This window comes from Dermacentor variabilis, unplaced genomic scaffold, assembly GCF_050947875.1.
Source record: "Dermacentor variabilis isolate Ectoservices unplaced genomic scaffold, ASM5094787v1 scaffold_15, whole genome shotgun sequence".
In the NCBI taxonomy this organism is placed as follows: Eukaryota; Metazoa; Arthropoda; class Arachnida; order Ixodida; family Ixodidae; genus Dermacentor; species Dermacentor variabilis.
In genome coordinates this window covers 5928722-5945649 of record NW_027460313.1, presented here as the reverse complement: position 1 = coordinate 5945649, position 16928 = coordinate 5928722, and the positions used below count along the sequence as shown (strand labels likewise).

General features: G+C 43.5%; 1 protein-coding gene across 1 annotated transcript in view; it reads left to right on the top strand.

The window, feature by feature from the left end:
* The first annotated feature begins 10614 nt into the window (after positions 1-10614).
* LOC142567978 (tachykinin-like peptides receptor 86C) overlaps positions 10615-16928 on the top strand; it is a 600605-nt gene continuing 594291 nt past the window's right edge. Inside the window, exon 1 of the mRNA XM_075678074.1 lies at positions 10615-11075. Coding sequence (XP_075534189.1) covers positions 10615-11075 — 461 coding nt within the window. The remainder of the gene's footprint in view (positions 11076-16928) is intronic.

The following is a 16928-nucleotide window of genomic DNA, read 5'->3' as shown; positions in this document are numbered from 1 at the left end:
GTAATGGAAAAAGGAGGAAAACAAGAAAGAGAGCTCGACATGCAATAGGCTACATCAACATGCAGGGCGGCAGAAGAAAGGAAAAGTGGGCAGAGATTGAGGAGCAGTTAAATAGAGAACAAATAAGAGTGTATGCTGTTACAGAAATGCACCTTAGAGAGTTGGAAGAGCTGCCAGTGATTGAGAAATAGAAGGAAGGGTGCTGCAGAACTAAGTCGGAAATAAAGGGAGGGGAGGTCGGAATGCTCATCCATCAGAGAGCCAAATGGAAAAGGGTAAATTCAAAATGTCAAGGGCATCTTTGCCTATCAGGTACAATGGGTGGGAAGAAAACTTGGCGGGGCGTTACGTATTTGTGGACCGGAAATAAGTGCGAAGGGAAGAATGAACAGGTAATGGAATGTCCAAGTGCTGAAATTAAGGGTTTCGGGACTGATGCCGAAATCATTCTATTAGGTGCCATGAATGCCCCCATACAGGATCTAGATGGCTATACGGAAAACAGCGGGAAGTCAATGCTAGATCTTTGTTAGCAACATAATCTCGTTATCGTGAATACAGGGCCTATGTGTGAAGGGCAGATCACGTGGGAAGTGGGAAACCGGCAATCAGCCATTGATTACTGTCTGATGACAGAAGGGATTCATGATAAGTTCAGAGAAATGGTCATTGACGAGTACGGTATAGCAGCATAGGGAGTGACCATAAACACATCATTTTGAAAATGAAATATGTAGTTGGGAAAGACAGCAAGACAGTGCAAAATGGCCAGGACAAATTTCGACGTTGAACCGATAACAATTATAGTCACAAGAGTCAAGGAAGGACTTTGCAAATGGCCAAGAGTGGAAATATAATGAGCTTCTAAGTGTAATAACGACAGAAATACGGAAAGAGAAACAACATGTTCGTTCGAAAGGAAGAAAGAAACCGAAAAGCTGGTGGAACAGGGAGATACGAGAAGCGATTGCCGAACGACAGAAAGCATTCCGAGAGCACAGGCAGGCAAAGAAGGCGCAGTTGCTGCAGGATGAAGTGGCCAGTAAGTGGGAAATATACCGGGAGAAAAAGTCCCTGGTTCAAATACTTGTGCGAGAAAAGATAAAAGGTGATAATGAACGTTGGTTGTCAGAAATACGTGAGAAAAAAAAGGCCACACCTGGAATATTTTGGAACCACATAAAGTTATTAGGCACGAAGTCAACAACAATACAACATATCCTAGGCGAAGTTGGAAATAAACTGGAATGGGAAGCGGCATTAAATTACATCCGAAAAACAACAGCCGAATCTTTCCAAGGAAATGACGAGGTTGTACGTTAAGAAAAAAATCGGCAGAGGCTTAGCTCAGCTATGCCAGAATATACGTAGCGAAAGCTAAGGCAGATAATTGTTAGCCTTGGTTAATCTTGATTGCAAGTCCAGGTTAGTCTAGTTGTCAAGCTATGTTTAGCCAGTCGTTCGGCGCGCTGTTGGTATGTTTCCTGGCCGATTCGTTTCCTCTTCATCTCGTTTCGATGTCGATTCCAGGCCCACTCCTGCTTATCAGAATTGTCGCTGTCCATACAGCCACCTCAACCGTGGTTGCGGCGCACGCGAGCTCTTTGTCAATCCTCCGACATGTTATCAGGCATGCGACGCAGCTGGCGAAGCGAGGGGAGGCGAGCTCAACGACGAGGAACTTGGTGTGACGTCATACCAAACGGATTCGGCGGAAAGGCGCGGCGCTGCGCAGTGGCAGAACACCTGTGACTCGGTGCTACTAGTGGCACATGCGCAGTAGTGACTAGGGAGAGAGAGAGAAATATCCGCGGTGAGGCGCGCGTTGTGACGTCATGTGCCTCCTCGGAGCACCGCCACGGCGAAATTGCAAGTTCGTGGCTAGTAAAGCTTTCGCTTTAAAAGAGCATGAAAGATAACCAGGTGGAAACCGAGCTGGCACTGACGAATTTCCTCTGGAACAACGCGAAAGAAAAAATTCTTAAGCGCACAGCCACATGGTTAGACCAGGCTCCCATTAGTCTGATTAATGAACTATGACCAAAAAGTAAGGAAGCTCTGGTGAAAGCAGTGCAGAAAACCTCAAAAGATAGAATACCAGACAGTTGGCGACATAGTCAAATTAATTTAATTTCTAAAGGTCCGGGGGAGAAAGATAGCTATAAAACAAAATATGTAGCTTTTAGATCGAGAAGAAACAATGTTTATACCAGTCAAATAAATATCACGTTAAATAAAAGCCCCTTGCAAGAAGTTGATTCGCTTAAATATTTGGGCGTCATATATGACCAGCATTTACATTGGGAAGCACATATTCATAATGTATGCAAGAAAGTCACATACGGATCTTACTCCCTAATGAAAGCAAAACAATATTTCCCTCGTGAAGTACTCAAATCCCTTTACTATGCGCTTTGCCATAGCCATATTAGTTATTGTTTAGAATCATGGGGCGTGACTTACATGACATACTTACAACCTTTACAAGAACTACAGAAAAGGGCCCTGAAAATAATTAGCGCTTCAAATTATACCAGTGATACATTTAATGGTGTTTTCCAAATACAATATGTGTTGTACAACTCAATTTCAGTTAATAATATTTTATGCACTAACTTTCCTGTTCTTCGAAACGTCTTTTCATTTCCAACTCGCAGTACTAGACATGCTTTAAAAGGTAACCTCAACTTACCGAAGTGTTACAATGTATACGGCGAAAGACTAGTTGCATTCAGTGGCACAAAAATCTGGAATATTTTACCGCTAGAAGTTGAAACCGCACGTAATTTCAAGCAGTGCAGCAAATTCTTTTTCTTGGTAACCACAATCTCTAACTTACTTGAATTCATTACGTACGAGCATTTTCAGAATGTTACTTGTCTGTATAACTCATGACGTGCTCCGGAATACTGTGCAGTTAAAATCTGCGACTGACCTGTCTTCTATAATTTGTCACTTGACTGCAAACTAGCCTTTCCTGACTATCGGTCCAGATATCTGTATAACCATGATTATGTGAAGAAAAATAAAGCACTTTCACTTGCAAAAAAGAAGATAGAATTCACTCGTTACACTGTTGACCATTACACCGGTAATATACAGGTTAGCAATGTAGCCAATCAAATTAAAGCTGCAAGCTTGGGCAAAGAATAATGGCATTGTGGGAGAACTTCAGAATGGATTCAGAAAAGGTGGGCGTTTGGATGATAACTTCTTTCTTCTTACTCAGTGTATTTAAATATCAAGAGCAGACCATTAAATGTGGCCTTTTTAGACATCAGGAGCGTATGACAACGTAGCCCGCAACATTTTGTGGGTTATCCTGGAACGGAAAGGCTCAGGCGACGATTGTCATAGCTTTTGAGAGAGATTTACCTAGAAAATACCGTTCGCGTTGAATGGGACGGGATGAGGAGCGAGAAGGGAGTTGATATCAACAAGGGAGTGAGGCAGGGGTGCCCTTTATCCCCACTGCTGTTTGTGATGTACATGGTGAGGATGGAGAGCACGCTAGAAGGAAGTAATATGGGGTTTAGTCTCTCATACAAACAGGTGGGTACAGTAGCGAAGCGGTAGCTTCCAGGTTTATTTTACGCGGACGACATTGTGTTGCTAGCTAACAAGCAAAGTGATTTGCAACGTCTGGCTGATATCTGTGGACAGGAAGGCGGGTATTTAGGTTTGAAATCTAGCGTTAGAAAATCACGTGTTATGGTATTCAATGAAAATACTGAACAGACAGTGGCAATACAGGGCAAGGAAATACCTCTGGCAAAATAATAAAAATATCTTGGTATATGGATAAACGAAAGCAATAGATATATCGAAATACAAGAAAAAAACAATAACAGTGAAGGGAAGAGAAAAGCAGCCATAATGAAGCACAGAACGCTATGGGGATACAATAGGTACGAAGCGCCCCGGGGTATGTGGAAAGGTGTAATGGTTCCAGGACTCACTTTTGGAAATGCGGTTGTTGGCTTGAAACCAGGGGTACAATCAGGACTCGATGGCAACCAAAGGTCAGTGGGACATCTCGCATTGGACGCTAGTGGGAAGACTACAAATGAAGCTGTGCAGGGGGATATAAGCTGGACAAGTTTTGAAGTGAGGGAAGCTCACAGTAAGATTGATTATGAAGAACGACTGAGGAACATGGAAGAAAGTAAATGGGCTGGGAGTGTGTTGAGATATTATTACAGAAAAAAACATTGATTCACAGTGGAGGAAAAGAACTAGGAAGCTTACCAGCATGTATGCGGTCTGTAGGGTGAGAAACACATCAACAAAGAACGTCAAGCGAAAAGTCAGAGACGGTGCAATAATCTCGCTGGTGGCGGCAATGGAAAAGAAAGCTGCCTAGAATGACTACTTAAGAGGATGAAACGAAGTCAGGAAAGAAACAATTTATGGCAACTCAAAGGGGAGCCCATTACCTTTCGAAGCGAGATCAGGATGCCTACACGCACCTACAAAGCGAGATATAAGACGGAAGAAGAAGCATGTGCTTGCTGCGATAAAGCTGGGGAAACGACGAAGCATGTTACATTAGAATGTGAAGACATCTGCCCAGCGGTCGATTTAGGCACCACTGGTCTCCTTGAAGCCCTTGGGTTCAGCACGAGCAGGGGGAAAGTAAACATGTCCGCAATAGAGATTAGTAAGAGGCGATTGGAAGACTGGTGGAAGAAAAGTGCGGAAATGATAAAAAAACGGAGACCTATAAAAACAAAGTTCACAAAAGGGGTCAGAAAATTTGTTTATAAGAATTCATCGTGCTTTTTTTCTCGTTTTATTTTCTTTTTTTTTAACTAAGGTAGGACATTAGGCAGTAGAATAACAAGAGGTTGCTGGCGCAACCCACGGCCCCGTTCCAAAGGGGACGCTCATAACATCCATCCTTCCATGCGAAGGCTGCCGTGACATCTGCCATTCATAAGGCTAAATGAGCTTTAGAGTCAGCAACCTAATCTAATCGAGTACCACGTGCCAGTGCTCGCGCATCATAGAGGAAGGAACCTTCCTGTCGCGCATATGACCGCTCCACCGTTAAGCTGTGTGTACCATAATAACAGGTTGTGCGTAGTTTAGGATGAAATTCTGTCTGGGCTCGTCGTGCGCGCTTGGCCCATTATGCGTTGGTGGTGCGTCACGCATTCGTACTGGCTACGTGGCTTCGGTGGGAGAGGCCATCCTCAACGACAACGCGCACTTCGCGCGTTGGGCACGGCAGCTGTGTCGTGGTGCACTCCGCAAACTGGAAATTACTCTCTCGCTTGTTATCAGCTGCATTGCTGTGTTGCATTTATCTGTATGTGCTCATAACGCAGCGGACTTGTAGCTCGGCCATTTTACTAGCTGCAGGATTTTAATATAAAATTGCTCTATTGGCTATTAGCATTCCACGTGACTGTACTGCCGTGAGTTTCTTTGTGTCTTCATGTGGCTCGGTTCACCGCTCCGGATGCGCAGTATTTTCTTTTTGCGAGTGCGCTGGTTTACTGCGTGTGGACGCGGATGGTGGTAATTTGTTCCTGAGTGGTCGAGTGCGTCGATTATTTGCATGTAGAACAATAGCAATCTTGCGCGCCGGTTTACTGGAACCATTTTTGATGCGTAGGAATAGTGCCCGGTCGATAACCATTCCAAATTATTGTTGACTGGTATAACATCAGCTACGAAGCTCTTCGCCATTACCACCAGTGCATATAGAAAGCAGTTTAATAACGCAATTGGTTGAAGCAGTGATATGAGTGGCCCATTGCGCGTGCCCACGTTTTGTCTATCTGCAGTCGTATCTTCCTGAAATAATCGAAGAATAGTCACCTTCAAACAATGGGTTGCCTGTGTTGTTCTTATCTTAAATGATGACGAACGCCAGCCAACTCCGCTTAGTCGTGAAGCCCTGCATGTCCAAAATGAGCTTTCTTTTTATCGACGCAGCTTACAACATCACGCGAGGTTCAAAAATATAAAGGTCATGCGGCCCGAGGTGACATCGACACGAACTAAACGGCGATGTCCGGAACAGCTGGACCTAGTGAGAAATGACACCGCACCCAGAAGTCAATTCGTAGCGCACCCACGAGAGCCCAGGCTAGTCAGGCAGGCCACAGTCGACCAGTAGGACGCCACTTCTAACGTTGTTTCTTCAAAACTGTTCAGTTTGGCTCGGGGGTTGCTAGTTAAATACATGGGAAACGAGAAATCGCATAACTCTGCAACCACTACACAAATTTTGATGAGGTCTGTTGCGTTTGAAAGAAAAGCTTTAAATCTAGCTGGTGTTGGATGGCAATTTTCGATTTAGTTCATAAATGTTTTATTAAGAATTGGCATGAATTGAAGATATTCAGAAAACAACACTGTAAAGTTTACAACTCCAACTCAGCAATGAAAAGCAATTAGTACACCTAATAATACACCTAATAGTACATTCACCTATGGCAGACAGAATTGATATATTGTACAATTCTGTCAAACAAACCACTATTATGTGAGTTGAACTTTTGGAAACCCTTGTAAAAAAATGTAACCAATTGCTGTAAGATAAGATATAAATTGGCATATCAAATTTGTCCGCTCAGGATGCTCTAATGCATGCAGTTGACAGAACTACAATATTTATTCTTGGTGCAGAGCTACGAGTTAGCAACCTTTGTGCTGAAAATTTTTTCAAACTTAAGAAGTTCTGAAAATTCCTTATAAAACCATAACGCCCTAATTTGAAAATTAGCTACCAGCAGTCACTAGAATTTAGGTTTATCTCTAAAATTCAGCAAACTTCATTAAAATCGGGCCAGTGGTTATCTCATACAAGCGTTTCTGCGTTTTACATGGATTTCAAAAAGCCACATCGGAGTTCGGCTCGAGCACAAGCTTCCTTTGAAGTTATTGTGAAGGTAAACAAACCTATCTTGCCCAGTGCTACTCTTCAGTATAGCATATGCAGATGACGCTTGACAAAGCACGCCCAAACGCCTACGAATCGTTTAAAACTTACTGGCAGCCAAACAAATGGCCGTCACCACCATGCGGAGGGTCACGTGTTGGACCGACTTTTGCAGGCATGGCAGAATAAAAGCGAAGGCGAGAGCTTAACGGATAACTGGCGCGCGAGTGCTAGCAGCGTGACGTCGTGCTGACTCCTAGGTACTTTCTTTCGGCCATTATTAGATCCCTCATCCTGAAAATAGAATTCTTATGCAAATCGTTTAGTCTCATCATTAACAAAACCAAAATTAACAGAACCAGCGACATTTGCTGCAACAGCAGTAGTCTCACAGCGCGTACCACCACCTCCTCACGAAGAACTTCTTTGCGATGCACACATGGTCCTCGTCCACTGCAGTATTCCCTGTCGTGGTTTCCGGAATATCTGAACAGGCGGCGCCACTGTGCCGCAAGCCGTAAGCCACTTCACAAGCCTATACATACGGCTTGCGAAAATACCCCATTGAAGATATCCAACATTATGATGAAACGCGCAATACAGAGTGATAAGGGTCTGAACGTTTCGAATAAGAAATGAATAGCTGCGCTGCGTAGGATAGAGAAATAACTTTTGGCATGAGCAACAAACATATTCTGAAATTGATAATAAGGATCTATACATACAATATAAGCAGCCAAGAAACAAGCCTGAAATATGCAATTCTAAAATATGTTGGGAAAATGCCTGAAACGTAAAAGATCTGCTTTTGGTATTTCGTTAAGACTAAACTTTACAAAACCAATAAGGTATCTGGAATCCTGCAACATATTTCATCATTATGCTATTCTGAAGTTCGTGCATAGTTCGTAGAATTCTACTTAGCTATTCCCGCTAATCTGGACTCTGTATTATGATGGGACTTAGTATTAGTGATGCTGACCAATCTTACGCAAATTCGGTGATTCTAGAGTGATTGCGAAAAGATGTTTTCGACGGTCTAAGAGCATGAAGAAATTTTTATAATTGCGCTCATCATGTTGCACCGCATGCTTTGTTGATCTTTCTAACCCTTCTTTTACCTAATAACCACTTCACATTGCTGATTATAAAGAATAACAAATGAAAAAATAGGAAACTGGAAAGATTCAGAACAACCACAGCGCCAATAATACGTGTTGTCTACCGATATTCATTATTATTCTCAACTGTGACCTTCATCTCAGAATGACACTAATATTTTTAAAAGATAACTTTTATTTCAGTATTAGAGATCAGGCATGGTCGAAGACAGAGAGCTTACTATTACCGACGAGCCACTGTTGGAATCTTTCCTGCGTTGATCTTTAAATTGTTATCAAACAGCCGATTACGTAATGTTTGTCTTATTGTCCCAGCAGCCTATATGACACCTGACTGGACAGAAAAAAATATATGCGTCTGTGTAATGCAAGATATAGTCAACCTTATTAGAATTTCCAATAATGCTCACTTTGTGCGGGAAGACGTCCAAAAATTATTGTAGAAGCTTGGTTTCATTGTCTTTGCAGTTGATTGATACTGCTTGCTGTCATCTAACTGATTGTGTCTTTAATTTGAATGAGGCTTGTATCTTGTTTTCCCAGCCAAGTGAAGCGCATAGTCAGAGTTAATTTGTGTTTGATACTGGCATTCCTTTACTTTGACCCTGCAAATCGGTCATTCAACTGTAATTTGTCATGGTACAGTACAGATCCTTGCTTACTGTTCGGTCTCCTTTCTTTTCGTCATGGCATTGTCATGGCTGTGAGCAATGGATATTTCATGATTTGCATCATTCCCATATAGTGTTATATTCCTCATTGGAACCGAAGGCTGGGTTTTTAACAACCGCAGTAAACTTACGTCTCCTGACCGAGCAGGGAACGCTTGGCGACGGAGGCAAAGCAGGCCTCTACTTCACCACAAGTATCCGCGCAGCGGCGGACCCTTTCCTAGAAGGGATGGAGACGCGGGAGAGATTTCGTTTTGGCTTCCCTTTCTTCCGAGCGCGTTCCTATCACTCTTTCGCCAGCACGCTGGCGCCAAAGCCGCCAGTGAGAAATACGCGGTCGCTCGTGACGTAACTGCTACGTAGCGTTTCGTCATTATGAAGTCGTCTCGACGATGGGCAGGCGCTTCTGGAGGGAGAGAGAGAGAGAGAGAGCGCGCGACGCGCTCTTGCCCTGCGTCCCGAGCGCTGGCGTCTCCGCTCCTCTGGCAGCTGCTGGTATTCAGCGACTGCGCACCGAAGCGGTCGGACGTCTTGCAGCGACTGAGTGCGAGCGGTTCGAGGAAAAGTAAGAACGACGCCTTGTATTGTTGTGAAGTGATTGCTAGCTGATCTGAACTGCACTATCTCGGAAGAGAAGTTTGCTTTGCGATTAGGAATTTGCGATCTCACTTGTCCGAGACAGCACAGCTTTGGACTTCTTCGAAGAGAGCAACCACGTGAGTCGCGCAAGTCCGTGCTAAAACTTTCCGAGGAGGCAACGAGTTCTTTGGCACAATTTGCGGCGACAACAGACAGTGGAAGTATAGCACGTGTATTGCTGTGCGAGAGCAGTAGCCCAGAAATGGTGTTCTTCACCAGACGTCTGTTTCGATGAATATCATAATGAGCTCCCTTAACTTTCTTTCATAGAGAATATTAATTAGTTTTTAAGCGCATATTTTACCCTTTTCAGATGCTGTAATTTAGCGAAGAAAGATATATTATCAAGTTATATCAAGGAAACAGGTTCACGGCTTTATTTAAAAATAGGTTGCGCCCTCGCCAGAAGTTCGCAGCATTTTGTTCTTTCCCGCACATTGATGCGAGGCTTCTCTTTTGTTTCAAAGTACTTAGTCTAGGGAGAGCAAGGACAACACCGACAGTGTTTGTAGGCGCGCTATTTCTGCATCGTAATTCTAACTCTTTTGTATCGTGGAAATAGAGAAAGGTGCAAAGAAGTTTCTCTTGTTTCAGGAAGAAGCTTGGTTCGTTAGGAATTGGAACATTTATTGTAAATAGTGAAGCATATTTTGAAGGATTTTCTTCGAGACTTAGGAGCGTCAAAATTGGTTTTATTGACCACCCACCTCCTTTTTTAGGCAGTGGTGCACTGCTGGATTCCGAGCCGTTGAGAATTTACCTCCATGTGTAGCGGCACTAGGATGACTGGCCTCGAATAATTACCTGGTTAGTTTTGTTCAGGAAGCGCGTAGTAACGCCAAAGTACTGCCTGAAGAACAAAGTGGCGTGATGCGCTGACTTTGCAATCTCTTTAACCTGAGTCATGGATACAAGCTTTAGCAATACTTTTCGCTAGCTGTATGATTCTTTTTTGCATGCAGGCATAAACTGTGTTGAGGCAGAGACTCGGAGACAAAAGGTTTCCAAAAACTCTTCTCCTGTAGATTTTAGAAACAGCGCGTGGAAAGAAAGCCGAGGCGAGTATCCTGGTACAAAAGCAGGATTTTCACCCTAATGAAGCCAGTTGTGGAGAGAAGAACCTCACTGTGCATTACAGCGGCAGCGTCTATTGAAATCTCAGCCCCGGTGGCTTGTTTGGCTATTCGAAATATTTCTTGGATAACACAAGGATAGTCACACGAGGCACTGTTAGCGCTGAGGTCGTGTCTACCGCAACTGTATCCCTGTCAGCTACGTTAATCGTCCAGCTATGCAGGTTTCTCTTTTAAAAGACGTCATCGACCCGTTCGACAACTCTTCACTGACACTCGAGCTGCGGGACAACCTGTCCGCTCTCGTTGGTTTCCTGCCTGCCAACTTGACCGCCGGCCAGACGGTGGAACGCGAGCGACAGTGGGTGCTGTCGGCAGGGACGCAATTCGCGTACGCGCTACTCTTCGGCACCGTCGTTCTTGTGGCCGTGTGCGGAAATTCGCTGGTTGTGTGGAGCGTGGTGTCTCACCGGCGCATGCGGACTGTCACGAACCTGTTCTTGGTGAATCTCTCCGTGGCGGACTTCATGACAGCCGTTTTCAATGCTGCTTTCAACTTCGTCTACATGCTGGAGAGTCACTGGACCTTCGGTGAACCATACTGCGTGTTCAGCAACTTTGTGGCCAATCTGACAGTGGCCTGCTCAGCGTTCACCATGGCCGCCATGAGCATTGACAGGTGAGTTGGAGAAATTTAAAACGCTCAAATTTGATTCAACAACTTGCTTCATAGAGGGGCATAGTGCCTTAGTTGCACAATGTACGCAAATGAGAGCAAATGAAAAGCGTATAAACGAAAGTCATTAGTCAGTTGTCGTTTCTACGCTATTCGTGGCTCGATTATTTGCACTGTGGTAACCAGTGCTTGAATATAAATTATATATAATGTGCTGTTATACGTGTTCATTTCCATGACAAATTATCATGTCTGTAGCTATCCATGTAAAGATCAAGCGAAATCTAGGTTTAGAGCTGTCACCCTTTCAATAAAACCGAATACATACGAGCTGTGTGTCGGCGCGTTTTCTATCGGCTGTTTATGCATGAGCAGTCTACCAATATTCGGAAGCCGATTATGCTGATGTGCCTTGTTTTCATGACCCAACAAGATTCCGACATTCTCTTAAAATACTTCTCTCCAATGTGTATTCGCAACCTCTAAATGCCAATTATCCCTCGCCCTAACTCTCTTTTAATGTGTATCACAAACCTATATTTTTACGATATTATTTTAGATAATGTGGGCCCATATCAAGGCAGTTATAATTGCTTTAGCTTTATAATTCATTACATGCAGGTGTATTTTTCTTTATGACAATAATCATCGGTCTCACGTTAATAAGCACGATGATTCGCTACATGGAACAATATTCTGTGGCTGCCGCGATTGTATAACGCCTTGTGCAATGCTTATTGAATAGAAGTGCCTTTTGCGTTATGTCTTATTGATGAGCAGCTGATGCCACATTGCGTTTTCTGACTTCGTGGTTGACGTGTACCACCTGTCATGTTACTTCCCACCATGTTTCAGTGAGAAGGAATGCACTATAAAGTCTTAGACGTACTTGTCACCTGTTTGATTGAAAAAGCCAAGAAAAAATACATTTCGCTAAGAGATTGAAGCTCATGCTTTGCAATTAGTCAAAGTTTATGATCTTTCTTATCCTATAGATTTAGCTTTCTTCAACTTTCCTTTCTCGCATATACTTTAAACTATGATGATGATGCTAGGATTGCGCAACGTTTCACTATTGCCGTTGAGTAAACCAACTTTCCGAACAGTATGTATACATTGGAAACTCGCACGGCCAAGTGTGTAGCATTCAATTGTGTCTACGTCAATCAGTAAAGCTACCCGTTCTCTGCTCAGGTACAGAAAGCATGATAACCTCTGGCTATCACCACAATAGTGATGAGAAAAGTGCAAACTCAGTATACTGTAGTCATGGGCCCCTTCAATGCAGAACTGTGGAAAAAGCAAGCTAGTGAACAAGCTATTGGCAACAACGGCATAGATTCTAGGAACAGAAGAGGAGAGATGTTGGCAGAATTCGCGGGAAAGAATACGCTCCAGATAATGAATATCTTCATCATGAAACGTAGCAAGAGGAAGTGGACCTGGGAAAGCCCTAATGGAGAAACAAGAAATAAAATCGATTTCATACCTTCTGCCGATCCGCGCACAGTGCAGAATGTACAACTCTTAGGTAGAATAAAACGCAGTGATCATACGTTAGTGAGGTCTAGGGTTCACCTAAACAAGAAGAGAAAAAGATTAAAATTAGCCAAGAAGAAACAGGCGAACCTAGACGCAGTAAGGGTAAAAGCAGAACTATTCAGGCTGGTGCTTGCAAACAAACATGCAGCTTTAGATTCTAGAGATGAATAAGACATAAAGGCAATGAATGAAACAATAACTAGGCTTGCTTCAGAAACAGCAATAAAAGCGGGAGGTAAGGCACCAACGAAACCAGTAGGTAAGCTCTCCCAAGTAACTAAGGACCTAAAACAGAAACCACGAAGAATGAAAGTGTGCAACTCAAGAGATCAGAATCGCGCGACTGTCAAAACTCATCAACAAAGAAAAAGCAAGAAATATTTGAAATAATAACATGATAAAGACTGATGAAGCAGTGAAAAATGGACACAGCATGAAAACAGTGAGAAGAAAACTTGGCATATGACCAGCCAAGATGTATGCACACAAAGATATGCAGGGTAATACCATCAGCAATATAGAAGCTATAGAAAAAGCAGCTGATGAATTCTATACTGGCCTGCACAGTACCCAGAGCACGCATGCTACCTCCACGCAAAGTAGTAATGAACAAGATACAGAGGCTTCTTCTATAAGTAGCTATGCAGTTAGAAGGGCCTTGCAAGACACAAACGGGATAAAATGGGCAGGAAAAGATGGAACAAGACTCGATTTAACCACATATGAAGTATATGTCATGTTCGAAAACCTTGCGGCATTTTATAAGAAATCTCTCACCACTTCAATTGTTCCAAGAAATGGAAGAATGCCAACATTATGCTATTCCACAAAAAGGGTGACGTTAACGAATTCAAAAAATACAGACCCATTAGCTTACTTTCAGTATTGTATAAACTATTCACCAAAATAATTTCCAATGGAATAGGGGTAACACTTCACTCCAGTCAACCGCGGGATCAGGCTCACTTCAGGAAGGGATAATCTACAACATATCACATCCATGTCTTCAGCCAAGTATTCCAGAAATCTGTAGAGTGCAATCAACCTCTGTATATGGCTTACGTAGATTATGAAAAGGCATTTGATTCATTAGAGACGCCAGCAGTCATAGAGGCATTATGTAATCACGGAGCATAGGAGGCACACGTCAATATCTTGGAAAATATCTACAAAGATTCCACAGCTTCCTTTGTTCTCCACAAGAAAAGTAGAAAGATATCTATAATGAAAGGGGTCAGGCAAGGAGACAGTCTCTCCAATGCTATTCGCTGTATGCTTGGAACAAGTATTCAAGCTAATAAATAGGGAAGGCTTAGGAGTGGGTATCAACGCGAATATATCAGCAACCTTCGCTTTATAAATGACATTGTCCTGTTTAGCAACACATGCAACAAATTACAACAATTATTGAGGACCTTAAGAGGAAGCTTTAGCTCGGGCCCAACTCCGACGCGGCCTATTCAAATACATGTAAAACGCAAAAACCCTTTATTGAGATAACCCCTGGACCGCCTTTGATGAAATTTCTCGCATTTGAGAGAAAAAGGTAATTTCTAGTGACTGTTGGAAGCGGAATTTTGATTTGTGGCCTGAATTTTATAACAAAAATTTTCAAAATTCAAAAGTTCCAAAAAAGAGAAGCACAAAGCTTATAAATTCATAGCTCGGTTCTCTAAACGGCATCCTTTAGATCTCTCAAAGCGGACAAATGTTGTATGCCAATTTATACCTTACGTGCATTTGTTGCGTTGTGTACAATGGTTCTGCAAAAGCTGTATTTGCATATTGCTGAATTTTTTCAGATTTTAGTATAACATATCAATTTTGTCCGCTTTAGATGTGCTATGAGATGCAGTTCACAGAATTATGCTATCATTTTTCCTTGCTGAAATACAGAGTTGTAAACTTGACAGTTTCGTTTTCTGAAAATTTTGATATTTGCCAATTTTTAATAAAAAATTGACGACCTAAGTAAAAAATTCGAGACCGCAGTCGCTAGATCTTATGTACTTCTTTTAAATGCAACAAACCTCGTCAAATTTCGTGCAGTGGTTGCCAAGAAAAATGAGTTCTCATTTTACATGTATTAAGATAAGAGCACCCGAGCTAAAGCTTCCTCTTAACAGAGAAAGTTAAGAGTGGGGTTCAAGATTAATATCCAAAAGACAAAGTTAATGCTCACTAGCCTGACAAGGGAACAAGGGTTCAAGGTCGACAGTCAGCCTCTAGAGTCTGTGAAGGAGAACGTTTACTTAGGTCAAATAATCACTGGGGTTTGTGATCACGAGAAGGAAGTTTAGATAATAAAAACGTTTTCGAGTGTATACGGCAGACATTGCTAGATCCCAACTGGAAGCTTACCACTATCATTGAAAAGAAAGGTGCAGACTCAATGCATTATACTGGTGCTAACATGTGGATCAGAAGGTGGGAGGTTAACAAAGAAGCTCGAGAACACGTTAAAGGGAAGCTGAAACGGTTTTCAATTTTAAGGAATTGCTGGGATTGGGAAGAACAGACCTAATAATTTACGGTTCCGAAATTTTTTTCTTTGTTTTGTTAATATAAGGGGCGGAAATCACTTTCTAAATCACCCCCGCGGACACGCCCCCATCGCTTCCCGGAGCGCCGGGTGAGGTGGTTGCCAGAGGAGAGAACCGGCGAGAGTGACGTCATTCGCGGGGACCGAGCTGCCGGACCGGCGTGCTGGCATGTGCTGGCGTGCGTGCCTCTTTCCGTCCTGCGCTTTACTGAACGACGCTACGAGAGATCTGCCGCCGCCGCTCACGTTTTTTTTTTGCCATTTTCGTAAACTGTTCTTTCCTTCTGTGCTGCGTGAGTGCCTACAGCCAAGGCTGCGTGAGTGCCCTCGTTCTGTGCAGCATTCGGCTGCGCGAATACAGGCGGGCGAGACGATGTGGTGTTTCACAGGTTCCCGAAGGACAAGAAGCTTGCAGCGCAGTGGGTCCATGCGGTGAGGAGAGATAAGTTCGTGCCGACGAAATCAACTGTGCTGTGCTCGGACAATTTCCGCGATAGCCGGATAGCCTTACTCGAAATGCGGAAACGCGTTGTTGCTAGCGTTGCTACACTCCGTTTCATACATCAGGTGCAACGCTGTGGAAGCTTGAGATACTTCTTGCAGTGGCTGCGTTCGCACTTAGAAAAAGTTCGGTGTTTCTTGACCCGATTTTTGAGAAAATTTTCCATATATTGGCTCAGTTCTGAATGAAAAAAAAAGAATTTACCCATAGAAACAAACCGTGTACTTATACGGCTGCTAACGCGTTTTTTTAAATCAATTTTCTTTTCGGCATTGTTTAATTGCAGCCCGTCGCGACAGCTTCACGTGCATGCTCGCGAGAGCAAACGCCACTGGCACGCTGCGAAGCATAGACGGAAACGCGCGCAGTAATAAATTTTGGTGACCGGACTTCGTGCGTAGCTTCCACAGCGTTGCACCTGAGGTATGAAATGGAGTATAGGCTTGCCTAGTGACATTCGACGTATGGTTGCAATTATCGTGTTTACCACACGGCGGTGCTAAAACTGCCTAATATCTTTATGTCAACACTAGCATGGAGCACGCATACCGATTCTTGATCGAGCCACAATCGCAAAGTCGTCGAACCATAGTATGAATATTGCACATATAATACCTCTGGCCATCTCTGGATGTGTATGATAAGCAACTTCCATGACTGTACCTCGCAGCACTGCATGTGCGCGCTTTGAAACGCGGCACTTATGTTCGCGATCGTGTATCAACATTCAAAAAACCACGGGACTTTAGACAAGCAGCGGCAAGATGCTTGACATCGCGGAATTGTACCCATGTTTACAATCTAATAAGAAGTTAGTGCTTCGGCATTCTTCGAGCAGCAAGTTCCCAGTGACACTTTAGCGCATTTTTTCTCCCGTCATTGGAACGTGCAGCTACATGAAAACAAAAAAAAACATACGTACCAGCTAAGATTTCCAACGCGCGAGAAGGTGCACACATCGCTCTCGCTGTTGGCACACCCAACATCGTCGTTGCCGCCGTTGCCGCCATCGTTTTCCGTATCGACTGTCGGTTCGAACATGTACGGCGAAAATACAAGCTGTCCGAGACAGCGAGAACGTTCCATAATGCTTACAACTCGCCTATAAAGCCAGAACAGAACAGCGTGCTACGCTTTGAAACGGCGGCGCCGACCGGCGAGTGCCGCGAATGACGTCAGAGCGGCCCCGACCAATCACGGCCAACAGCGACGTTCGCGCGATGCCCTGAGGCGCTGGTGCGCGTTTTCATAAAAAACAGCCGCTTGCGTT